This window comes from Cheilinus undulatus, linkage group 17 (genome assembly GCF_018320785.1).
Source record: "Cheilinus undulatus linkage group 17, ASM1832078v1, whole genome shotgun sequence".
Classification (NCBI taxonomy): Eukaryota; Metazoa; Chordata; class Actinopteri; order Labriformes; family Labridae; genus Cheilinus; species Cheilinus undulatus.
In genome coordinates, this window is record NC_054881.1 from 4,241,113 (window position 1) to 4,269,105 (window position 27,993).

Sequence of the window (27,993 nt, forward strand, 5' to 3'; positions counted from 1 at the left end):
AGCTGCGTCGTGCGTTTTGGTGCGGTGATTCCTCCAGGAGCGCGCGTCTTCACGGTGCGTAAAATCGGCATTCAGCGCATAAAAGTGGAAATGACGCGCTCTGGATTCTCACAAGGACGTCTCCTTCTCCTTCCAGAGCGGAATCCGTGCCAGTAACAGGACACGAGTCTATTTTTAACAACAACCAAGTCGCCAAAGCGGCTGATAGTCAGAAGATGGATCCTCTGTTTAACGGCACCGACCTGAACCCGGAGAACGGCACGGACGTGTCCGCGAACAGCAGCGACGGCTTCAACCAGTTCATCCAGCCCGTGTGGCAGATCACACTGTGGGCTGTGGCGTACTGCAGCATCGTGGCCGTGTCGGTGGTCGGGAACGTGGTGGTCATTTGGATTATTCTGGCGCATAAACGCATGAGGACCGTCACCAACTACTTTCTGGTACGTTCTTTGGAGAGGAAACTCGAAAGTGTAGCAGCTGCTGGTTTCATTCTCAGCTCAGGGATGGGCAACTTTGGTTTCCAACCACCTATGGCAATTTAATTCTCTCTGCCAGAGGGGCACATGCTTTAAACTATGGCATACTCTTAGAGCAGTTTTAACGTCCAGCTTTTAAAATAAGGGACTAACATCTGGCTTATAGAGCATTTATCATGCAGAAATGTGCATTTATTAACTCAAGCTGTGCGTAATTAATGACTAAACATAAAAAGCCCATTAAAGGACAGTTTTATCATGCAAAAAAGCCAGAATGTTCCTGTTACTGAGGTTATCTCCTGTAGTACTGTAGCATGGTCAAAGCCAATTATATTCACTGATTTCTAGTACAAAACATCTACCAATAATCAAATATAAAGTAAATATTTCTATTTTTCATCCTGTAAAGCAGTGATGATCAATCTTGGGGCTGGGACCCCCTTAGGGGTCGCAAGACACTGAGAGGGGGTCTCCAGATGCCATAAAAAACTAAGAATATTTTCTAAAGTACACTGTTGCCACGAGGGCTGGACAATCAATCGAAAACTAGATGAAATCGCGATACGGCCTGCTGCAATTTTCTAATCGCAGAAGATGCAATATTTCTTCAACCTGAAATTTGAGTCAAAATAGCAGTTTAAAACTTTTTTGCAGCAGCAGAGCTGTTGTGTACTTCATATCGGAGTAAACCAAGCTTCCATTGCACGTTTACAGTCGGTCCAAAATGCAGCGGCTCGTCTTTTAACAGGGACTCGTAAACACGAACACATCACCCCCATTCTGGCTTCCCTTCACTGGCTCCCTGTTCATTTTACAATTCATTTTAAAATTTTAATGTTTGTTTTTAAGTCATTAAATGGATCTGCTCCCGAATACATCTCTGACCTTTTAGAGGTGTACACCCCGTCTAGATCTCTGCGATCAGCCGATCAACTCCGTCTTGTTGTTCCAAAGTCTAGATTAAAAACCCGTGGTGATCGAGCTTTCTCTGTTGTCACACCTAAATTGTGGAATGAGCTACCTCTTGAAATCAGAACGGCCCCCACCTTACCTACTTTTAAATCACATCTTAAACTTATTTTTATTCCTTGGCTTTTAACTCAGCATGAGAGTTGTGTGATCTACTGTGTGTCTTCTATCTGTTTTTATTTGCCCTGCTGTGTGTGTTTCTTTTTAAGCTTGTTTTTGGTCTCTGAAGTTTTTATGTATTTTATGATGTTTTTTTATGTTCACTGTGGTGTTTGGGTTTTGTTGTTGTTGTTGTTGTTGTTGTTTTACTTGTTTTCCTCACTGTGCAGCACTTTGGTAAACGTAGTGTTTTGTAAAATGTGCTATATAAATAAAGTGGATTGGATTGGATTACATATCATGCCATCATCAACAGGCTTTTTTTTAGAACAGTCTACAAAAATCATACTTTTTTTGTATGTATTTCTTATTAAATATAAGAATTACATAATAATTATAATATCAGTTCCTATCCAATTTGCAAAACAAGTCAAAATCATCACAATTAGATATTTTAGAATTGTTCAGCTCTGGTTTTAGCTAATATTGTGCTGGTTATAATCTAGACCAGTGATACTCAACATGTGGCTCTTTGATGATTATTTGTGGCTCTTTTATGTCTTCATTTTAAATATTATTCCCCCTGAAAAGCTTAAAAAGGAGAACTTTTTCCCATTTTCACTATTTTTGCCACTTTTTACCCATTTAAGCTATCTTTTACCAATAAATACCCTTTTTTTCACATTTTTTTTGGCCATTTTGCAACTTTTAGCCCATTTTTGCCCTTTTTTTAAATTGTGCCACTTGTTGTCCAAATAAGCTACCTTTTGCCACTTGTGTCCTTTTTTCCGAAATTTTTGCATCTTCTTTTTGCCACTTTTTTGGATGGATGCATGCATGGATGGATTGATGCATGGATAGATGATGGATGGATAGATGATGGATGGATGGATGATGGATGGATGGATGCACGCATGGATGGATGGATGGATTGATGGATAGATAATGGATGTAGAGATGATGGATGGATAGATGGATGGATGCATGCATGGATGGATGGATGGATGGATGGATTGATTGATGCATGGATAGATGATGATGGATAGATTATGGATGGATGGATGGATGCATGCATGGATGGATGGATGGATTGATGCATGGATAGATGATGGATGGATGCATGCATGGATGGATAGATGGATGGATGGATGCATGCATGGATGATGCATGGATAGATGGATGCATGCATGGATGGATGGATGGATGCATGGATAGATGATGGATGGATGCATGCATGGATAGATAGATGGATGGATGCATGCATGGATGGATGGATGGTTGGATGGATTGATGCATGGATAGATGATGGATGGATGGATGATAGATAGATAGATAGATAGATAGATAGATAGATAGATAGATAGATAGATAGATGCATGGATTATGGATGGATTAATGCATGGATAGATGATGGATGGATAGATGATGGATGATGGATGGATGGATGCATGCATGGATGGATGGATGCATGCATGGATAGATGATGGATGGATGGATGGATGAATGGATGGATGCATGGATAGATGATGGATGGATGGATAGATGGTTGCATGCATGGATGGATAGATGGATGCATGCATGGATGGATGAATGGATGGATAGATAGATGGATGCATGCATGGATGGATGGATAGATAGATGGATAGATAGATGCATGCATGGGTGGATGGATGGATGCATGGATAGATGATGGATAGATGGATGGAAAGATGGATGCACGCATGGATGGATGGATGGATGGATAGATGAGTTGATGGATGCATGGATGGATGCATGATAGATGATGGATGGAAAGAAGGTTTGATGGATGGATAGATGATGGATGGATAGATGATGGATGGATGGATGCACGCATGGATGGATGGATGGATTGATGCATGGATAGATAATGGATGGAGAGATGATGGATGGATAGATGGATGGATGCATGCATGGATGGATGGATGGATGGATGGATTGATTGATGCATGGATAGATGATGATGGATAGATTATGGATGGATGGATGCATGCATGGATGGATGGATGGATTGATGCATGGATAGATGATGGATGGAGAGATGATGGATGGATGCATGCATGGATGGATAGCTGGATGGATGGATGCATGCATGGATGGATGCATGGATAGATGGATGCATGCATGGATGGATGGATGGATGCATGGATAGATGGATGCATGCATGGATGGATGCATGGATAGATGATGGATGGATGCATGCATGGATGGATAGATGGATGGATGCATGCATGGATGGTTGGATGGATTGATGCATGGATAGATGATGGATGGATGGATGATGGATGCATGGATGGATGGATAGATGATGGATGGATTGATGCATGGATAGATGATGGATGGATGGATGCATGCATGGATGAATGGATGGATGCATGGATAGATGATGGATGGATGGATAGATGATGGATGGATGGATGATGGATGTATCGATAGATAGATAGATAGATAGATAGATAGATAGATAGATAGATGCATGGATTATGGATGGATTAATGCATGGATGGATGGATAGATAGATGGATGCATGGATAGATGATGGATGGATGCATGCATGGATGGATAGATGGATGGATGCATGCATGGATAGATGATGGATAGATGGATGGAAAGATGGATGCACGCATGGATGGATGGATGGATAGATGAGTGGATGGATGCATGGATGGATGCATGATAGATGATGGATGGAAAGAAGGTTTGATGGATGATGGATAGCTGATACATGGATAGATGATGGATGAATGGATGGACGATGGATGGATGGATGCATGCATGCATGGATGGATAGATGGATGGATGGATGCATGCATGCATGGATGGATGCATGGATAGATGGATGCATGCATGGATGGATGGATGGATGCATGGATAGATGGATGGATGGATGGATGGATGCATGGATAGATGATGGATGGATGCATGCATGGATGGATAGATGGATGGATGCATGCATGGATGGACGGATGGTTGGATGGATTGATGCATGGATAGATGATGGATGGATGGATGATGGATGTATCGATAGATAGATAGATAGATAGATAGATAGATAGATAGATAGATAGATAGATGCATGGATTATGGATGGATTAATGCATGGATGGATGGATAGATGATGGATGGATGGATTGATGGATGGATGGATAGATGGATGCATGCATGGATGGATGGATGGATGGATGGATGGATAGATGATGGATAGATGGATGGAAAGATGGATGCACACATGGATGGATGGATGGATAGATGAGTGGATGGATGCATGGATGGATGCATGATAGATGATGGATGGAAAGAAGGTTTGATGGATGGATGGATGATGGATAGATGATAGATGGATAGATGATGGATGAATGGATGGACGATGGATGGATAGATGGATGCATGCATGGATTGATGATGGATAGATGGATGGATTGATGCATGGATGGATGGATAGATGGATAGATGTTGCATGGATGGATGGATGGATGGATGGATGGATGGATGATGGATAAATGGATGGATAGATGATGGATGGATGGATGGATGGATAGATGGATGGATGGATGATAGATAAATGGATGGATAGATGCATGGATGGATTGATGGATGCCTCCTGACGGCCCCCCTTTGGAGGTCTTCAGGGCACATTCAGTGAGGATGTTACAGCTTGGAGGAGTGTCTGGGTTTATGTGCTTAGCGGGGTGCCACCATGACCTGGCCTCAGATAAGCAGAATAAAATGGATGGATGGCATTCATCACCTTTGCTCTGAAAATGAGGGAGTAGTGGGATGTAGAGCAACAGGCCTGTGTAGCCCCATTGCTCCAGGTCAGGACACTCCCCCCTGGTTCTACCTTCCTCATCCTTCTCTAAAGCCAAAAACACAAAAGCAACATCTGATGGTGTCCGAGCGATTGATCCTGTATTTTTCTATGTGTTTTTCTGTGCTGGACCTGGAAGCACTACAGTAATACACAGCCCTGCTCTGACCAGTGTGTTCTCAGAGAACAGTTGTTCTGTCCATCTCGGCTGCTAAGTAGCAGGGCACCTTACCATCACTTCACTGACCCAGTGAGGAAAGGAGGCGAGCCATGAGCTCTTGACTCTCGTTTCCAGCGCCTGTCCCAACAGTGGGGGCCATTGAGGCTTATGGTGGTTAGTTATCAGCCGTGTCTCTACCTGGAGCATGCATGGGGAGCCTTTATCTATTGACTGTGGCAAAGCTTTCTGGGTGTTCTTCACCATGTAGTAGTGGGAGTAAGAAAAGACAGGGATGGTTTTTAGTGATTTGGAGTATAAAAGCCAATAACAAAACCGCGGGACTATACAGCTTCTCTGCTTCTCAGCAGTTTAAAAATGTCTTCACAGTAGACAGTACATATGTAAAACAAGATCTTTGAACAAACATGACTTAAATTTATTTATAGCTATTTACCAGTCAGTAATCCACTTTTATTGGTCTGATATCTCTATATTGATCTGTCTTGCTTGATATGGAAACACAGGGTGGCTTTGAGCTCAGATGGGGGTCAAGGAGTCCTTCCTAGGAAATGTTAAGAGCGATAAAAATCCATCTTCATGCTTTTTTAAGCACTCTGGACACCCTAATTAGATTCTGAATACTCATAAGAAGACTTTGATGCTCACCTTTGCGTGTGTCTTCAGGGCCCCTTGGTGCTGGAGGCCCCAGGCAGTGTTGCCTAATGATGAACCCACCTGTGGATAAAGAACATCTGTGTTGATACCGGGGAGCTAACATGGAGCTCCCTGCCCAGCCTTTCTGAGGTTTCTTGGACAAATTGGATGAAATGACAGTGAAGGGATGTTCTCGCCTAACGTCCCCTGTGACGTCCTGATCCCATCCGTCTTCACTGTTAAGTTATGGGAGCCATAGAGGGCCATGTGGTAGAGCGAACCGTATCACTACCTGGAGCTTGCATGCACAGAGCCTGCTGATGCAGTAGCAGGTAGTTTATGTAACTTATCAGAAGCATATAGGAGCGAGGCCACCCATGGGGGAGTACGAGGTCAGCAAAACCATTTTCCACTGTAAAGTTAACGATAGTTCATTTCTAACCTGGATAATAACCACTCTTACCAAAGCACCAAAAATACATTTCATTTATTCCTGCTTTAGTTCAGTATCTCCTTTTTAAAAATATAAACCCCTGTTCTTAAAACAGAATGACCTTTTTACTGGTGATGCTGACAATGTGGACAGTCACAGTGACCTAAACTGAGAGGGAAAGTAATGTTAGACTTCATAGCACAGAAATGTCAACATACAAGAAGAAAAGCAGAGAAAGCTTCAGCAACAATGGTAAACAACCACAAAAATGTGGCATAAGCAAATATGAGTAAAAGGGATAAAAATTCTTTTAAGTTGCTAAAATGGATGGGAAGTGGAAAATATGGACGTTACAGTGTCAAGAAGTGGCAAAAATGGGTAAAAAGGGGCAAAAATGGGCAAAATAGTAGTAGGAAAATTGGGTGTCAAAGCAGCAAAGAAATGGCAAAAATGGGCATAAAATGGCAGGCATGGGTAAAAAGTGACAAAATAGTGTCTGAAATGGGCAAAAACAGATAATACCAACAGGAAGTGGCAAAAATGGGGGAAAAGTGGCAAAGAAGAGCAAAATAAATGTCAAAGCAGTAAGAAGTGGCAAAATGGCAAAAAGTGGCAAAAATGGACATCAAAGAAGTGACATATATGGGAAAAGTGGCAAAATAGTGGCAGAAGTGGGCGAATAATTGATAACAATGCCAATAAGAAGTGGGAAAAAAGTGGCCAAAATTGATTAAAAGTGGCAAAAATGGGCATAAAGGGGCAAAGAGGAGACAAAATGGGTGCCATAGCAGCAAAGGAGTGGCAAAAATGTGTGAAAATAGTTTAAAAGTGCCTAAACCAACTGGCAAAATGAGTAAAAAGTGAAAGAAGTAAAAGTAGATAAGAAAGGCAACAAACAGCAAAGATTTGTTAAAAATGTCAAAAAGAATTAGCAAAAATGGTCAGAAAAGGGGTTAAAAAGTGGTGTGGATAAACATTTCTAACATAAGAACCCAGAAATAGTTTGACACTTATCAGCTCTAAAATGAGGTAACTGTTAGCCAGGACGCTAGCACCAATGCTAATGATAAAACACATGCTTTTACATTATTAATAAATCACAGCTAAGGAGGGCCCATTCTCTGGTTTTTCAGGGTCCATTCTCTGGGTTTTCAGGGGCCATTCTCTGGGTTTATCAGGGGTCCATCCTCTGGTTTTTCAGGGCCCAGCTAATCCTGTGTGCAGGTCTGTGTAGAGGCATAGTTCAGACTGAGATTCTCTTCACTGAGCTCTTACTCTTTCGTTAAAGTGGGGGTATTATGCCTTTTTTCAAGGCTTTACACCATCTCTCTGATACCCACATAGTAGCTTTACATGGTTTACAGCTCAAAAAAACGCCTCGTGTTTCTCACACTGGCGTCCTGAAAACCCCTTATTTAAACTCCGTCTGATACCCCTGGTTTTCACTGCTGTCTCTTCAACAACCCCCACCCCCACCTGGACCTGCTTTCTTCTGATTGGCTGGTTTTCCGGAGGCTGGCCTGCAGCAGGACTCAATGTTTTGTGCCTGCCCCCTCCAATGTGGCTATGTTTACGTACTTGTAAACTTTGACTGAACCAGTCCGACTGAGTAAAATACGGCGAATTTTGATATATATATATATACGTCCGTACGTGTTAAACCCAGAGTCTGATCCTGATAGTTTGGAGAGAGAGGGGGAAGAAAACCAGCAGCAGCGAAGGATAGAGCAGGACGTATCTGTTTGGTAAGTGTTACTGAGTTACTAAATGGTTAAATGGCTAAAGGCCTTGTGGGGGCGGTCGTTCCACTTTGCTGGCAGCACGGACGAACCAGTCAGGAGATCCTGTTGCGATGACCTCATCAGTTCGCTCCATCAAAATCTCGTCTTAGGAAGATCTCGGAGAGATTCCCAACAAACGGTTTTCATCAGTTTACTCTCTAATTCCAAGATTACTGCCACATACGTTTATCTTGCGGTTTGAAAATTTGCATACGTGAAGTATGGACACCCAACATTGTGACTTTATATTTATGTTTAAAAATCGTTAAAGTATAATACCCCCTCTTTAATGCAGGTTGAAATTCTTCATGCTGGTTTTTGTCATGTTTTCTTTATTTTTATTGATATTACTCTGACATGCTGGTTGCAGTGATCCAGGTCCTCATGGCTGCCACCCTCCTCACCCAGTCCAACCAGTCTGTCTTTTTAAATTCAGTTTTTATTTTTGGCCTCTTTGTGCTCCTGTAGAACATTTGAATGAGAGAGTGTCTTCATGTTTAAATCTGGTCAATCCACGGCCACAGATTCATGCAGGATGATAGACTGCATCAATCTTTAATGTAAACACATTTCTATTCATCATTACATCAAATAAATAAACAGTATTGACTTTCTGCCACATGCCTGAGCCAATTAGGGGAATTAATGTAATCAGCGCAGCTCTTCTGACTCCTGCAGGAAAAAACGGCCAATTCTTTTCAACAGCTTGGAGAGCTCTGATGAGACATGAAAACATGAAATCAATGAGGTGCATGCACTCTCTGTGATCATTCAACAACTGAAGGTAATTTCACCTCAGATTACAGAGAAGTTGGCTTTATTTTAGAAATAAATCTTTATCCCAAACCTTTAAATTTGGTCTTAAAACATAAACTATTGACAAATGGACACAGTTATACCCTGATACCTACAAAAACGCTGTCTTATCGCTTAATTTATCCAAGGAACTGCTTAAAAAATCCAGAGATATTCAGTTTAGTGTCATTACTATCAAAGATTACTGAATTATCAAATGTGCAGAGCAAGGAGCTACGGTTCACATGTTTCATCACTTATTTCTGCATTTGTGAAATATTTTTGTATTCTGGCATTTTTTTTAACTTTTACATTTCACAGATATTTTTGCAGCTAGGTAATTGTTTTTTAGGGATTCCCTAGCAGTGTTTTAATTTTGCTGCTGATACTGAAATCTGTCATCTCTGATTTATCTCCTTTGGCTAGTATTTATTTACAGTGTTTAACCCTTTAAAATCTACCATTACGCAAGTCTGCCAGGACATAATCTTACATTTTTACATACTGTAGTGCCATTTTTGGGAGTATTTTTATTTGCTTTACATCAATATAACCCTCATATCTTGAGTTTTAATAATATGCATAACGTATGTCTTAATTACTACAATAAACTGCTTAAAAGTGCAATAAACATATATTTTAAAATACAGAAATTGCACAGCTGTATCCCTTAAATTTGTAAATGTAAAAAAGTTGCACAATATCCTTTGGAACCACAGGACATTTATTTGGAGTCTGTACATAATTTGCTTTTTGAGATATTGTCAATTTTATAACCTGTAAAAAAAAATTACAATAAATAACAGTGCAAAATTAGCAAAAAACAAACTATTTACAATAGTGCAATCAAATTTCTAAGTGAGCCAGATACTTATGAACACATACTTCATGTAAAAAAAAAAAAAGGTCATCCATAAAAAGTGCATTTGAAAATAAAAGAAAACCATTTTTGCTGAGTTGAAACTTCAGATTAGAGGAACCTGTGGCCTCGTTTATTAAGATTTTTGTTATGTGCGCTTTATTGTGTGTTTTTACAAACCCATCACTGCAACACAAAAGTGCTCTGAAACATGGTGAATGTGTGAAATGTTACTTAACTCCCCAGATTTAATATGCAAAAAGAACGATCGATTTGTCTTATCCATTTTTAAATCTACCACCAATCAAAAATTAATATGCAAATCGTAGCGCCGGCGCTACGCTGGGTTCTGAAGGGTTCAACACTCTGATTTAACATTATGTCACCTTGTTTAGTGAGCTATTTTCAACCATCCATCCATTCCTGTCTCTCTTCTCGGGTCTGACCGAGGTTGAGGTGATATCCGGGTGCGGTTGCAGTCACCTGAGACCACCTCCCCTAGTGGACCCAGACCTGGTGCCTGGGCGCGGTTCATTTGCATTCACACTGATCAAAACGAACCGGACTTTGGGCTCAAGCGCACCCAGATCTGGCCCTTAGTGTGAAAGCCACCCAAATCACATCAGAGGAGGGCCCGTTTACTGAGCTCTTCAGGAGCTCAGCCATTTCTGTGGGTAGGCCTGTCCTGGGGGATCCTGAGGTGTTCTAGCTGGACGGGTCCAAAGATCCTTCAAGGGAGCTGTTGGGATGTTTGTTTTTGGCAGAGGAGGATGACTGACCTACAGCCAAGGTTGTTATAGTTAACTAAAACTAAAATATAGAAATAATTTTAGTTAACTGAAACTAAATAAAAACTTAAAAAAAAAAAAAAAACTAACTAAAACTAAATTCTGTGCTGACAAAACTAAAATGAAATGAAATTAAAGAGAAAATCTCCTTAGTTTTAGTCTTTGACAGCAGCATAATGACTGATGCCCAAGGCTGAAGAGAGTAAAATCCCCTGATTTGATTGGAGAAGACTTTAAAAAAATGATAATTTTTGGTCTTAAGTTGTATAGAAACATCAAAATTGAATAAATGAAATGAAAAGTGAAGAGGTTTGTTTGGATCTCACCCCTGACAGGTATCTGATATTGCCGGAAAAACTAAAACTAATAAAAACTAAACAAAAACTAAGCATTTTTGCCAAAAAAAAAAACTTAACTACCCAGCAGGAAAAACTAATTAAAACTAAACTGAAATGTAAAACGAGAGGTAAAGACGAAATAAAAATAAAAACTAATGAATAAACCAAAACTATTAAAACCTTGCCTGCAGCAGCAGAGAGGTTGTCTTTATTTAAGGTGCCGCTCTTTGGTTTTGATTCACAGAGCTGCTGCGCTCCATACTCATGAGCTGACAGTTCATAATGTCTCTACAGGCCACAAGGAGAGCTGCTCCCAGCCGTAGACACCAGAAGATTAACAACAGCTGCTCTGAGTCAGTGATCTTTTTCTAGAATACCAATCCTCTGATCATGCATATTTAACAAAAATAGTCATTTAATGATCCGTTCCTGATCAATCACTGCATCTCAGTCTTTTTACTGAAACATCTGGAGTAGCCTATAGAAGAAAATCTGACCACAGGTCAAAAGATGGCCCCATCTCTTTAAAATCCTCCTGGATCTGACTGTTCCAGATTATTCTTTGTGTTTCTATCAGTCTGGGTAAGAATCCATCTGTAAAAGTGAGAAGACAGTAGCAGTTTGTTCTGTATTTAATCTTTCAACAGCTCTTTCTCTTCCTCCTAAAAGTCAGATACATTAGTGTGTTGTTTTAGTTGCTTCTAAGAGTCTTAAAAAGAAATAACTTCATTTTTACCCCCTAAAGGCCAAAGAAGATATTAAAAATGTCTGATAAAAGCCTTTTACTTTCCCTGGTTAGCTGCAGGCATTAATGTCTGGCTTTAAATGTTTTTGTATGTGGCTCATGACGCTGAGAGAAGCTGCACATCCATGAGCAGGATTAGTAGTGATTGTGGGATTGTTGTGGCCGTGGGTTTTTCCTGCAGCGTGGTGTTCAATCCTTTTGTTTCAGACAGAAGCATTCTAATCTATAGAGAGGACTTTCATTTCTGCAGCAGCTGCAGCTGGAAGCTCACTAACTCCTGGTGGTCCGGGTTGATAAGAGCTACAAGCTAATGAATCATTTTGATTTGGTTTACTGCAGACTGTTTCTGCAGCTTCTGATGGCTGCTTGGAATTAATTCAGCTTATTATATCTCCAGGAATTATTGCTGGAAGAGAGAAAAACAGAACTAAGTTATGCTATCAGTGCAGCTTTTCTTGTACAGCTTCTTTCTTCAAAAGTAAATCCCTTATAATAAGCTTTAACTGTTTTATAAAAGTGACTTTAAATCAAGAAAAAGCAAACAAAGGTAGAGGAAACATTTAAAGGTTTTATTCTATTATAGTGAATTAGAAGAAAAAGACCCCTGGTCCTGGCCTGTTTGATATTTTAATGATACAACTGCACACTCCCACAGTGAGAGCAGAGCCACCAGCAGAATCCTCAACTTTGGATTCTGCCTGGATGGTACCTAAGCTGTTCCTACTAGACACATCCACCCCTTACTTCACCCAAAAGGTGTGGACGTTATTTTTTCAACAGAATTTTTTCTCATGTAATATGCAAGGACCTCCAGAACATGACCTGGGTTGTGTTAATCCTCCTTCCTGCCCTCAGGCAGGCTAATTCGCCATTACACGCCTTTATTCAGCCTCAGCTTTGAGCCCAAACATACCTGAAAGTTCTGCATAGTCCTGTAGTTCTGGTCTTTTTTGAGTCACAGTTAACAGTAATTCTTCTCTTCTAGGTGAACTTGGCCTTTGCTGAGGCTGGCATGGCAGCCTTCAACACCGTCATCAACTTCGCCTACGCCGTCCACAACGAGTGGTACTTCGGTTTGGTTTACTGCCGCTTCCACAACTTCTTCCCCATCGCTGCCATCTTTGCCAGCATTTACTCCATGACCGCCATCGCTCTGGACAGGTGAGTTTTCTTTATCAGCTCTGCTATGATCGTTTTTATTTCAGGGTATCAACAGAAATCCAACCACCAGACTGACCTTTAGACCACTGAGTGACAAAGCCAGAATACTAATACTAATAATATTTAGCAGGTACTTTAATGCCCTTTTTACCCTTTGTTATTAACAATTCAGTGAAAGGGAGAGTATGTTGTCATGATCATTTATTATACCAGTGTTATATGTTTTTAAACTCTAGTCCAAATAAAAAATGTTCTGTAAATGAGGTAAACACTGCATCGCTTTTTCAATGAATGAGAGTTTCTTATTTCACTTGCATATTTATTTTTTTTAAAGAATATTTAGTGATGTTTTTGGAAAAGCTTTATAAAAACACTTTCATCCAATCAAATCTACTATAAAGAAAAAAAAGAACTAAATTTAAAAAATAAATCAAAGAAATAGAAATATGTAATTAACAACATATTATATCAAAAATAAAATAAATACAATTTACATTCAATAATTGAAAAAAGATTTTAAAAAAGATATTGAGAATAATTTAGTAAATTAATTTCAGTTTTAATCAAATAAAAAACGTAAAATTATTACATTAAAACTAAATTAAAAGACAATAAATCAATAAAATAAAACAAAACCATTAAAAACTCTAAAAAATCAGAAGAAGCAACAGGTTTTAAATTGTTTTAATCAGATAAAATTAAATTGTGTTAAAACAACATTTAAAAGGAAATATACATAAATAAAACAAAACATCAGCATAAAGCAGGTTTTACATTGTTTTAATCATATAAATGAAATAAAACCTAATTACATTAAGAATTAATTTAAAAGAAAGTATACATTCATGAAAAATAAAACAAAAATATCAAAACTTCTTTTAAAATAAAAAGATATAACAGGTTTTAAACCGTTTTAATCATATAAATGAATTAAAAAATTAATTACAATAAAATTAATTTAAAAGAAAGTATACATTTATGAAAAATAAAACAAAAACATCAAAAATATTTTTAAAAATCAAAAGAAAAAACATGTTTTAAATATTTTTTAATCAAATAAACTAAAATTGAATTACATTAAAGGATAATTGAAAAGAAAATAAGCATACATGAAAAATAAAAGAAAAACATGACAATCAAAAAAAATCATAAATTGTATTAAAAAAAATTCAAATTGTTTTAATCAAATAAAACATCTAAAAAAAGAACTAACCATACACTGGTGGTGACAAGTTGAGGAAGAGATTTATTTCTGTTTTCATGGCAGATTTTTCCTGTTTCCTCAAAGTTTATAATTTATTGGTAATTGATGGTGACTTGGGGGCTGCATAGAGTGAGCCGGTGGGTGGCAGTTGTCCACAACTGCTCTAAATGTTGATTTATTGTAAATGTAGAGATGTTGATGTCAGCTCAACAAACTATTCCTCTGTCCGTAGTTCCATCTGAACGTACCAGTTTCATCATTTTTGACCACTTTGCCATCTGGCTTGTTTATACCTGTTGCTTTGTTGCGTGCAGAGATCATAGAGATTGAATGTCAGTTTATCTATACCTTCAGGTACATGGCGATCATCCATCCGCTGCAGCAGAGGCTGACGTCCACAGAGACCCGCGTGGTGATCGCTGTGATCTGGATGTTAGCTCTGATTCTGGCCTTCCCTCAGTACTACTTCTCGTCCACCACACTGCTGCCCGGACGCACGGTCTGCTACATCGACTGGCCTGAGTATGACACCGTGGACATCAAGAAGATGTGAGTAATGACATTAAACAAGGCCTTTCTGATTCTGATCAGTCAATAGAGGATTAAGGTGCAGTTTGCGATCAAAATTTCAGTTTTGTTACATTTTGTGAAGCGCTCTGTTTTATTTTTCCCAAAGATTCAGGTTAGAAGACGTCCAATAAGAAAACTAAAAAGGCCAGAGGCATTACAAAGTCATCACATAATAAATCAGATTTCTACATCTAGCAGATGTTTAGCAACATTAGCAGACAATTAAATCCACTCTGATTTGGCTTTGTTTTTGGGCTCCTGGGGGAAATGTCCTTTAATTTAATGCCTTAATTTTCCAATATGTTCACCAGCTTGGCACTAACTCTGTTTAATTGTGGTTTATCAGAGCTTGTTTGATGGAAACAGCTGCCTGTTTGTTGTAAACAAGGCTGATGCAAGTGTTGACAATACGTTAGAATTTCAGAGTCGTTCTCTGTGATACCAAAACAAGAGCTGAAAGACAATTAACAGCACTCTGGAGCTGAGAGAAAATGCAGGGACAGTGGAGTTTATTTCTATTAGTGACACCTCTACCTCACACTAAGGAAAGAATGGGTTCAGCTGCTAATTCCACAGTGATTTGTACAGATTTAGCACCTGCTATCTGCCCCGCTTTAGCATCTTATCCATAAAAGAATTAGCAATAATAATATGTCGGTGCTAATATGCTCACAAAGTTGCAGCTGAGTGCAGTTTATCACCTATGATTACAACTAGCCACATGGCAAATTAGTGGCACCGAGATGTTAGTAGATACAAAAATGACGGAGTAAGACAGATGGAAACTACAGTCTTCAGACCAAGAACTAAAAGACTTACTGACCAGGTGCTCCAGTGAAGAAATCACAGGAATCTCAAGCAGAACCACACTCATGTTGACATCCATCTGCCAGAGCTGTGCTGAGGGAGGGACAAGAGAAACAACAAAACAACAACTCAAAGACAAATTTATGGCTGTCATGGCCTTGAACATCTCCCATGATGATTTCTTCTCCTGGTTTTGGACCAGCTGAAGGGTCTTTAGTGACCTAGAGGACAGCCTGATGGAGGAGAACTACAGTAGTCTAACCTAGAGGTAGCAAAAGCATGGACACGTTTTTCTTCATCGCTTTGAGACGAAATGTGCCTGATTTTAGTGATGTCGTGTATGTGAAAGAAGGCTGTCTTTAAAACATTCGTAATCAAATAGTACTCCTAGATTTTCTCAAGGCTAATGCCATCTAAGGCAGTTACATTTCTGGTCATCCAGGTCTTGATGTCGTTAAGGCATGCTTCTAGTTTAAATAAGAGTTTTATCATCTGGCCTCATGGATACATACAGTTAGGTATCATCAGCATAACAATGGAAATCTATGGCATGGTTCCTCATTAGAGGAAGGATATAAAAAGTGAAAAGAATGGGTCCAAACACAGAACCCTGAGGAGTACCATAGCTAACTGTGGTGTAAGCAGAAGACTTATTAACATGTACAAACTGAGATTGATCTGAGAGATAAGATTTAAACCAGTTTAAGGCTAAAAGAGAGAAAAGACCCTGTAAAGTGAAAATAAATCTGTATTTAGGTTTGTTGTATGACAGCTCACTGTGTTATGAACCTCCAGTCAAATAAAACATCTCTAAGTTAATAAAATTAAGCTGTTAGTGTGGGCATGTCTGTTGAATGAGTGCCAGAGAAGAGACAAAGTCTGTTTTCTGTCTCAAGTCTCTGTTATGATGCTGTAAATGATCCATAGACCACTGTAGATTTGGCAAATTTACCTCACAATGAACCGAAAAACAGCATTTAACTGACTGTTAACTTTCAGTAAAGGCAGTGACATCAACTAACAACAGACTGGACTGAGATGAACTGCTCTGTGATTTTATATTGTAGTCAGGGGGGCGGGGTCATTTCCCACTGTGGGCTTGTGACATCAACAGTCCATGTTTGCCCCGCCTACATTAAACCAAGCCAGAAAAGAGGTGAGGTTTAAATCGTAAATCTACGGGTTAAATCCTAAATTCAGTCACATGTAGATCTCAGTGTTTTCACCTGTTTACAGCAACCATATACCAACACATCTAGTGTGTTAAGACAAAAATGTTGGGTTTCACTTTACAGCTTCTTTAAATTAGATTTAATCACAATATGGCCTGCAGCAATTTTCAAATTGCAGACAGTGCCAAATTTAACAGAGCTTAACCTGAAATGCGTCATACTACCAGTTTGATTTTTTAAATTTGTTTTTTATTTGTTTGGTTTTTTTTTTGCGGCAGAGATTTTATGCTCTTCACATTATACGCACATTCATTGTTTTTTTTTTTTTTAGAATAGTTTACAAAAATTCAGCTTATTCTGTTCATGTATATCATTTTCTTATTTAAAACAACAACATTAAAAATGAGCATCTCCTTTTGTATAGTAATTGCTTCTTGTTGTTTATTTTATCTAATATTTTGTTAGTAATAATATAGAATGATTTCTTGGTTGTGTTTGTCAAACAATACCAAAGATAAGGAACCTAAAAATAATTTCATATTAAATTGCAATACTGGGGGAAAAAAATTACAATTGGATGATTTTCACGGATTGTTCAGCCTTAATTGAAAGTCTTCACATAGACTTTTATTTTGAAGGAAGTCACTCAGCTGATTGGCCACTACTTTCTCTAAGATCTAAGCATTAAAAGTAAGATTAGATGTGTCTACAATTAGTTATGAATCAAGTGTTGGCTGCTTAAGTAGAGGTTTAATAACAGCTATTTTAAAATACTGTGGCACATATCAGACAATAATGACATATTTATCATGTCCAGAAAAGACGTGCTGACCAAAGGTAAAGTAGACTTAGGGGTCGGGTCTATATTTCAAACTGCCAAGATGACCTGACCACACTTCATATTGACTGGTGAATCATGCTGTATATCAGCTCAACTGATTAATCTGGCTTTCATTTCAAGCTAATATATATCTGATTTGTCTTAGCCTGTTTGCTCTGGTCCCTCCAGTATCCACAGCAAATATGTCTTTTTTTTTTTTTTTTTTTACATACTCAAGGCTTATTCCACAGAAAATATGACAGAGCTGAGGAGTTTTACAGACACGTCAGATATCATAGAGACTCACACAAGAGTGACTGGGCCTCTGGTTGACTTTAACCATATGTGAGTAGAAATGATGGTAATTGTTCAATCCTGGTTATCTTGTTGGGAAGCCAGCATCATAACTGAAATCCAAACTTGTTTAATCGGCCAGTACCAGTCTGACCTCAGCATAAATGCTGCCAGTCTCTAAGTTTAGCTGCTCTAACTCCATCCTGACCCTGGCTGAGGTTTAGGCTTTGATTTGGTGTTTTTTTTACAGGTGAAAATATTTAACTGATCCGCTCTGTTTCCGATGTTTTCATGCTCCATCAGCGCTCTGACCATAACCAACACTGGCAGGTAAAACGCCCAGTCTTTGCCGTCCTGTGTTATTCCATGCTAAGCTCACGTATCCTGCAGCAGTAGCACTTCCTTGTTGTTAATGAGGTCTGATCTCTCGCCCTCTCAGACCGGACTGAATACCTGCAGCTTCAGGGGGCGAGTCTGACTGAACCAGTGTCATAATCACTTCCTGTGGGATTAATTTAGCAAATGAAAAAAAGGAGCCTGCAGCTAAAATGGCTCCTGTTCAGGTGATGAATCCGTCCATGACCATCGTTCACATGTCGGCTCGATGTCTTCTGGAAATATCTGCGGAAGCTAAAAGGGGAAAAGGCCATTAGAAGAGGCCATATTTAATATCTTATCACTCTTAACCTTTCTGATAATTAAAGCATCTTTTATTGAGTGAGCTGGATTTCCTACTGCGGATGAGGAGGTGATGGTTCACCTCTACGTTGGTGTGTATTCTGTGTGAATATAAATGAATGTAAACATGCTCTCATGATCTGACAGAGGACAGACATCAGACGGCTTCCTGTTGGCAGGAGAGTAATGTATTCATGGAGGCAGCAGACCAAATATTATGAGACTGCTGTCCTTTTAGCAGTGACTGGTTGTCACACAGTGCAGCCAGCAGATGTGGAAAACAAGCCAGAAAATAACTCACTAGATTTGTTGTTTACTCAACTTGACAGCAGGTTTATGCAATATTTTTAATGCACAACTCTTTTTTTCACCTGTCAGTTGTTTACTAAAAGTTTCGCCAGTATTTCAGTAGATTTCCTCAGCTGTAATGGCTGAAACATTCTTCTCAGGAATAAATCACTACGACTGAAAGTTGTTAAATTATCTCAAAACATTATAGAAATGATTCCTACAATGACAGACATTTGGGTTGAACAGAAAGAGGATTAGAAAAACATGTTTTATCACTGTTTTTTCCCAAATCAGCAACTGGTACACCACTGTGACTGCAACAGCATTTTAATGTAGAACACATGCACTTCGATCACTCCAGATACAAGCTCCAGCTCCTACAGCCAATCACAGCTCTTTCTATCAACACAGCAGCATATTTAAATATGACGTACTTCCCACTAATCCCTCTTTTTATCATTGCTGATGCACCACACTGCTGCTGGCAAAACTTGACCTCCTCCACCCCAGCCTCCTCCTTTATAGCATAAAGCTTGTTGCAGTGTTAATGTCGTCGACTAAAACTATGACTAAAAATGTTTGTTGACAGCTTTTTTTCCATGACAAAAACTAGACTAAGACTAACAAAAACAGATCTGTGATGACTAACACTGACAAAAACTAAACTTACATACAACTAACATTGGCTTGTTGCACCCTCATTCAGATTCCCTGGAAAGTCAAATCATGCTGCTTGACTAACCTAAGGAGCATCTTTTGAGCAAACCCTGCAAGTAAAACTGTATATTCATTTTGCAATAAAAAGGTTAAATCTCCGACGGGTGTTTTTCTGACTAAACTTAGAGAGCTAAAGGGGTTTAGGGGCAATGGCTTTTTCACATGGGGCAATGTAGGTTTGGATGGCTTTTTTTCCTTTATAAATGAAATCATATTTCTAAAACTGCATGTTGCATTAACTCAGGTTACCCTTGTCTGATATTAAAATAAGTTCGATGATCTGAAACATCTAAGTGTGATAATATGCAGAGAAAAATAAGAAAACAGGACAAAAAAACCATCCAAACCTATCAGGCACTGAAGAAGTCATAACTATATGACTTATACTCATAACTCAGAAACTTCTGATAATATGGCTAATATTTAAATCTGCTACAGAAAAAATGACTGGGATTTGTACTCCCAGAACCACACTGTTTAGCACTGTAGTCGGCAATAGTTTGTATCTTTTGGAAAAGTGGGTGGAACTGTTACGGAGTGAGGGTTAAGGCTCAGAATATTTTCCCAAATGTCTTGGGGACTTTTAGTCAAATGTGAGACGGCCATTGTTTTCTTTTTGGTAAGCTGTGGTTTTAACCATGGTTGCCATTTTTGCCCAGCCTCTTTCTTATTATGAAATCATGAGCACTGACCTGAACTGAGTCAGTGTGGCCTGCAGCTCTTTACAACAGTGGTAGGCAACTGGCAACCTGCGGACCAAAACTGGCCCGCCGCCAGTAATACCCGGCCCACTAGATGACACTGATTAAAAAACTGATTAAGATATATATATATATATATATATATATATATATATATATATATATATATATATATATATATATGCTATCACATAAATGACAATTCCATACAAATTTCAGAACATTTATTCAAAAGTCGTGACAAAATATGATTAAAAAAAAATAATGCAGCATCTCCTTGACTTCAGGTGCACACTGGCTTGAGGTAGGAGGTTTTGCTTTTTGAGATCTTTTAGCCTGCTTCACGTTGTCAAACAGGTTCTATTTTATTTATTTTTTCCCTTAAAAAAAAAAATCATCATTTAAAAACTGCTAATAAAGCAGACCAGAGGTTTGAAACTACACATGTAGAAAAATCTGTTTTCAGTGACAGGTTGGGCTGTTTGTGCTTTACTCCGGGAAAATGTCATCCTTCTTCTGCCTTTCCTAGATACTATGTATGTGTGACAGTGCTGATCTACTTCCTGCCACTTTGCATTATGGGATGTGCGTACACAACCGTGGGTGTCACCCTCTGGGCGAGTGAGATTCCCGGAGACTCGTCGGAGCATTACAAAGAGCAGCTCATCGCCAAACGGAAGGTGAGGCTGCGTAACCCCGGTGCACTCCCACTCGTTTAATTTGATGGCCTTTTAATCCTCGTATGAAGCCTGAAAACTTCAGAGATTATTCTAAAGCCAGCAGCGCCGTCTCTGTCTTTGTTTTTCTGGGCCAGGTGGTGAAGATGATGATCGTGGTGGTGTGTACTTTCGCTGTCTGCTGGCTGCCCTACCACGTCTACTTCCTGCTGCACCAGTTCTTCCCTGATTGGTTTGAGCAGCGCTACATCCAGCAGGTGTACCTGGCCATCATGTGGCTGGCTATGAGCTCCACCATGTACAACCCCATCATCTACTACTGCCTCAACAGCAGGTAGGAAGTCTCTCTGGTATTTCCCTGCCATAATGACAATCTGTGAGAGCGCTTGAGTGTTAATCTGTTTCTCTATGATACGTGTTACGACCTGCTCATGTGGGGCATAATCCTTTCTGCCAGTTTAATCCACCCTCTTATGAAATCTGTGTCTTTCTATCGGCAGGTTCAGAGCTGGTTTCCAGCAGGTGTTTTGTTGCTGCTCTCCTACAGCTGCCAAAGAGGAGCTGGAGCTCAAATCACCGCGTTACCTGCAGACCCAGGTGAGGGATTTCACTGCAACTACATCCATTAGAGCAGTGGTTCTCAACGTTGGGGTCAGGACCCCAAATGGGGTTGCAAGACGCTGAGAGGGGGTCTCCAGATGCCTTAGAAAAAAATGAATATTTTTAAATTACACATTTGCCACCTCACACCAATTTTGCCAATTTTAACAAATTTTTGCCACTGAAAACTCATTTTTGTCACTTCTAAACCAATTCTTTCCATTTTCCACCTTTTTGTGCCTCCTGTTGACCTATCATTGCCACTATTAACCATTTTTAGGCCCATTTTTACCCATTTAAACCAAATTTCATTATTTTTTTATGCCAATTTTTGTTGGTTTAACCCATATCTGCCCATTTTTGCCTCTTTTTCTACCTCTGTAAATCGATTTTGCCCAGTTTAAAACAATTTTTCCTTTTTTTCCACCCACCTTTGCCACTTTAAACCCATCTGGCTACTTTTTAATCCTTTTTATGCCTGTTTTTGCCATTATTCGCTTACTTTGTGCCACTTTTATCTAATTTTTGCCATATCTGCTTCTTTCAAAATCTCCTCCAATGTTTGCCGTTTTTAATCCATTTTAATTCTGTTTTAAAGAAAAGGCATTTACAATTTTTGGAGGGATAGATACAGCACAAAAGAATAATAAAAATAAAATTTGTTTTTAATGATTGGTAATTATTCAGGTTCAATATAAATCAGGATATCACAGCTTAACTTTACAATTGACCATGATTTTCCTGACCTCCATGGTTCCCAGAAAGCTCACCCATTTACCCCCTTTTATGGGCAGCCTTGAATGCGTATTGCTATGTTCAGCCACCTTCAAGTACAGTGGGGGTCCCCGGTCTCTGCACCTTTATTTCGGCGGTTGCTGGCTAAAAAAAATCTATCAAGGGATAGCAGATCAATGCTAGAGTGAGGATTTCACATCTCTGGAGTTGAACAATCCTTCCCCTTGTAAAAAACAGAAATAAAGCAGGAATTAAGTTGGCAATATTTGCGCTTATCCCTCACGAACTGTCTCTGTTTTCAGGTGAGTATTTGTCGAGCCAGTCGGATGGAGACGGTGGTTTCCACATCAGTTCCTGCTGCAGTAACGGAGCAGAGCAGGACGGAGCTGCCGTCCTACACGTCTCACAACGAGCCTCACGTAGCGTCTAACGGCTCCGGCTCAGAGACGTTCACTAAAAGCCCCAACAACTCCAGCCCTCAGTAGAACAAACACAGCAAGGATGTGTGGAGACAACAAGATGATATCTGACAGGCAGAGGGAGAAAGCTCGCCCTCACTCCACTGCAGATGGTCATATTCAGACGCTCTCAGAAAGACTGTTGAAGGAAGGACATTTTCAAGCGGGGACACATTTTTGTGAGCATCTGGCTGAGTGCATTCACATCCCATTGATGCCTGGATCATCAGTGAGTACAAGTCCATAGCTAGGGGCTTAGAAGACCCGTTACAGGCAGAGGACCAGAATATAAGTCGGTTTGAATAATGACAGCAGGACATTCTGAACTGACTTAAAAAAAAGGGAAACAGTCAAACAAAACCGAAGTCTACATCTTGTTAAAAGCCCCACTAGTGTGATTCTTCTTCTGATAATGATTGTATTAAAAACTTGAATATGTGACTCATTGTACCGTACAGCGCAGCTGCATTTAAAGCTCAAAGTAAGAAAATACGGGGAGAAACCTTGTACTTTGCTTGGGTATATCTTGTTTATTCTGTTTTCTATTATTGCTGGGATATATCCTCTGAGTTGTTGGCTTCCCAAACTATCTGAATAACCATTTAACCCCCAAAGAAGTCAAATGCTCTGATATTCAAGACAGCTTTATCTTCATTGATTTAACAATACCTTCGTGATTTAACAATAAGAAATGCACTGGACAACAATGGCATCCATGGGAGAGTTCCAAGGCCAGAACATTTGCCTAAAAACATCCTGATGATCCCCAAGACTTTTGGGAAAATATCCTGAAGACTGACCAGACAAAAGTTCTGAAAGGTGAGCATTTCGTTCCATCTAACAGCATTTCATCAAAAGAACCATGGACACATGAATTCTGCTCTCTACCAGAAAATCTTAAAGGAGAACGTTCGACCATCAGTTCATGACCTCAGGCTCAAGAGTACTTGCAGACCATGATCCCAAACACACCAGCAAGTCCACCTCATTAGTAACATATGAGCACTAAAAGTTGATGTCGCTGACAGGCTCAGATTGTTATTCTAAGTTATCTGACAGTGTTCAAAGGATCCCAGGGCTTTTTGTTCCAGAGAGAGATGATATTTAAACCAGAACCGTCCCTCTGGATAGACACCCCAAACTCAGAGGGACAGCCGCAGGCTGAGATGGACATATTTGCCGACTAGTGCAGGCAGAACTGTCGTGACTTCAACACCTCTGAGACTAAAGAATGGTTTGTTGACTTCTGAAAAAAGACTTCTCAGGATCCCCACTCCGTCAGTCAACAACCAGCCTTTTGACCTCCTCAACGACCATGACATCACCCACGACTAGGATGGCGGAAACTCCGGCGTTTACATCATGCTGCTATGTATTCTAGTCACTGGTAGGGATGCCTCAATCAGGTTTTTGGAGCTGATAGCACTGACCAATCACCTGTGAGTGTGATCAGCTTGTGCAGATCATATTTGCCCAGATGGATGTAAAATATATCCCATGCCATAGATATGTGAAACAGTCTATCTGGTGTGTCAGGGTAGTAATGACCAGTGGTGGACAAAGTATTCAACTCCAGTACTTGAGTCAGAGTATTGATACTCGTGGTCAAATCTTACTCAAGTACAAGTAAAAGTTGCTTGGTGAAATTTCACTCGAGTTAAAGTACTAAAGTTCTTACATTTAAAAATACTTAAGTATTCAAGAGTACAAAGTACATTTTCTAATATCAGTACATTGCTGTACTGTTTTCTCAGTGTTTTAACAGAACCTTGTAACACTCTGAAACCACTTAATGATGTACTGACTTAAATGTAGAACCACTCTGCTACAAAAAGTCTATAAAAACACCTGTAAAAACTTCACCATAAAAATACAATCAAAAACAGTAAGGACAACTTGACAGAAAGACACGTAAAACTCACCCAAACCACAGTTGTTAGTCTGTCCCCTCTTCCAACACCCATCACCTCTGGTTTGGTCAAAAACAAATCTTTAATTCACCAAGTATAAAGAGTGTGAAGAGTCTGACTCTGCAGGCTGTTTTCCTCTCAGTCGTCATCAAGCTTAGCGCACTAATGGTCGGCTGCATTTCAATCATCGATCATCGCATTAAACCGCAACCACTTTAAGCTCAGACAACTTCATTTAAAATGTTTATCTGGAGCAGGGCCGGTTCAAGCTATTTTAGTGCCCTAGGCGGAATTCGAATTTGTTGCTCCTCCTTATTTGCTTGAATCAGCCTTAAAAGGCGCCACACTGTGGAAAGAAATAAAGCATGTTCAAATTTAAGACATATTATTACAGTTATGGAGAGAAACTTTAAAAAGACTGTTTTTGAAGAAATTTAGTTTTCCCAGGAAAATACAGCATTGCATTTTTTTATTATAGGACATATATCAGATTACAACACAAGCTGTTGGAAATGGCCTGTCGTTTTTTGCACCAAACAATGGAAAAGAATCTCTGGTGATCTCTATGAAGACAACAGTCCCCATCCCTACCCTAGTATGTAAATAAAGAGCCCAGGTTTGGAGAATCCCCCGACCTGTAAAAAAGAACCACAGTAAAAACTGCTGTCGACCTTACTCTCGCCGCTTTCATTATTCACCGTGTTTGCGGCTCCGTCACTTAACCGCCGGCGCACTAAAGCCAGTTTTGGAAAGCGCGAACCCCCGCTTCCCCTCGGCAACAGTGTCACGTCAAGTCGAGTTTGTGACGCCGTGTTTGTGTTGTGTGGAAACGGGCCTCTGAATTCTCGGCGTGAGCGTTTGTGTGCGGATGCAGCACCTGTTGGACGGGATTAGCCCCTTGTTTTGACAATGTGTGGAGCAGAGTTCAGCGTGCAGCAGGCGGGTCACAGGGCGGCTAAATTTAGACGATGAGACGGGAAACGGAGACTCGTATGGAGGGATTGATGAAGAGCTGAAGGAAAGAAAAGGATAGGAAAACATTGACCACAGCAAGAACCGCATGTGCTGAAATGTCTGTTTAGAAGCCGGGGGAGGAATGATGCTATTTAAACCTCACAGACAACAGCTGCACGGGCCGACAACGTCCACGTACTGATCTGTTTTTACCTGTTTGACTGCTGCTAATGTGATGGCATGAGGACAGGGCAGAGAGGGAGGAACAAAAACCACCATGATGTGTTTCAAATAAGCGTAGGAGGCATTTGCTGTTGAAGATAACTGGCTCACATTGGTTATAATACGTTGGAAGCAGAAGTTTCCCTCCTATGTCACATTAAATGTTGGTATTTCAAATGCTGCTCTAATTTCTGTGTGCTGCGTTTCAGCTCAAAATGTTGTAGAAACATGAGGAATAGGTAACTTGTATTGTTTAATGTCTTTTGGACTGATCAGCAACCAAAAAGCACTGAATTTAAAGCTCTGCAGGGATGTTAGGCTATATTTGTTGGTCAGAATGGTGCATTTCTCACCTGTAGCTGCAAGACATCGCCCTATTTTCCATTATTTTTCTTCATAAACCAGTGCTATTATTTGACATCCTTGCCTGTCAAATGGTTTTACAATTTTTAAACCAATTAAAAGTTTTAAAAGAAGCTTCTGGCCAGAACTGGTTGCCTCATCAGATCCCTCTTAGCTCCACCTTCCTTTTTAAAAGAAATGTGCTGTGCACTGCAGAGCTAGAAGTAAAAAGGCGCTGATTTCCACAGGCTCCATCCAGGGTACATAACTCTTGAATCAGGCTGTCTCAGTTTGACTGGAAACGTCCTGTTATTTAAATCCATGCTCAGAGTTTGAACAAATGCCTCTGAAAACCAAATATGCAACAGTTTAAACAAGCTGAAGTGAGAAAACGATGCACCATTCTTGCAACAATAATTTGACTGCTAACCTTGCAAAGCTGATGGATTGTCCAGATTCCCTATCCGTCATCAGGCAAGTCCTTCTTGCAAAGATTCAATCTGAAATGTTTGTGCCTGGACAGAAAAAACACCAAACCAGTGGTGTCATCTGAGAAGAGGGAGTTCAGTTACACTGCAAGCCTGTAAACAATGGCCGCCGCCAGTGAAGCTACAGAGGTCTACTAAAACCAGAAAACATTTCTCTACTAGTCCTCTGAGCCGTAGGCTTTTTTTTTCTTAAATATATGTATTTTGAGGCTTGCATTTAGTCAGATAGGACAGCTAAAGAGAGACAGGAAATTTTGGGAAAGAGAGACTGGAGCTAAACAAGCGCTTCCAAAGCTTAACCATTTTGTCTCTCCTGGACTTTTGGTCTTAAAAATCTTATCAAACAAACATCAACCCGGTGGAGAAAAGTCAAGCTCTACATCCTTTATTCAGGATGTTTCTTCACTGGAATTTTAAAGAAGTTTTGGGACTGTAAAGAAGAAAAAACTAGAGATAAATTTTAAATCAAACATATTCATGTATGACACAGTAAACATTAGTGACTAAGACCTGTTAGCACAAACTTGTTATCCCATTTCTTGGAAACCAAAAAGTGAAAAAAAAAAAAATTTTGTGGCTACAAGTCTTCAGATTATTCACATATTACAAAAACAGTCCTTACACTTCCTTGTGTTGGCTATATTTGTTATTCAAAGCAGTTCCTGTGTGTAGAGAGGCTAACGTTAGCATTGCTACTGTCCTTCTAGATGCTCACCAACCATCGGCGTTTCAGCTGCCGGTCCTTCCTGGAGAAGTGAAATGATTAAACATCCGTTAAACTTCTCACCATGAGGACGAGGTCAGAGGGAAGAACGTGCTGTGTTTCACTGTTAAACTGAGCTTATGAGCAAAGAGTACTGGCTTTTTTATTTCATCTTCTTACTTCCTGTCCACACAGGAAGTGATGTGTTTGATGGTACTTGCTGCTTGTAATCGCCTCTATCTAAATATATTTCATATTTGTGACGTTTAAAAGATGAACGATCAGCTCTTGGATCACAGATTCATTTTACTATAATAATAACACCAACTGCTCTAAACCAGATATTTATGACGTTATAATAATGAAAGCTCTTTTACTGTGTGAGATATTTTCAGCCAAACAGATTTTCAGTGGAGGTTTGAAATATTTACACAGTGCAGATTTTATTATTTTAAAACGATATAAAATAAATATATCAGAGATTAATTTACCATAGTTTGAGGAAGGGTTTCATTCATTGTTGATTCATTTAAAATAAAATGTATAAATATTTAACTTAAATGAAC

At 39.6% G+C, this 27,993-nt stretch overlaps 1 protein-coding gene across 2 annotated transcripts; it reads left to right on the plus strand.

Annotated features, from left to right (window-relative positions):
* Positions 1-27,992, plus strand: LOC121525605 (substance-P receptor-like). Of its 2 annotated transcripts, XR_005993235.1 has the most exons (8): positions 1-440; positions 12,909-13,084; positions 14,643-14,837; positions 20,868-21,018; positions 21,153-21,349; positions 21,516-21,612; positions 22,653-23,037; positions 27,432-27,992. XR_005993235.1 is itself a non-coding variant. In XM_041811667.1 (7 exons), exons 1-7 carry the CDS (start codon positions 216-218, stop codon positions 22,833-22,835), a joined length of 1,224 nt encoding a protein of 407 aa, XP_041667601.1. In that variant the 5' UTR covers positions 1-215; the 3' UTR covers positions 22,836-23,253. The 2 variants fall into 2 exon arrangements, 1 of the variants encoding a protein (XP_041667601.1); XM_041811667.1 differs by lacking the exon at positions 27,432-27,992 and having other exon boundaries at positions 22,653-23,253.
* Position 27,993: the final 1 nt, after the last annotated feature.

Bases quoted from the DNA above. Each gene is read 5' to 3' on its own strand.
- LOC121525605 (XM_041811667.1), top strand. From the start codon at position 216: ATGGATCCTCTGTTTAACGGCACCGACCTGAACCCGGAGAACGGCACG. The intron at 441-12,908 runs GTACGTTCTTTG...CTTCTCTTCTAG, and splicing joins CCGTCACCAACTACTTTCTG to GTGAACTTGGCCTTTGCTGA. The intron at 21,613-22,652 runs GTGAGGGATTTC...CTCTGTTTTCAG, and splicing joins CGCGTTACCTGCAGACCCAG to GTGAGTATTTGTCGAGCCAG.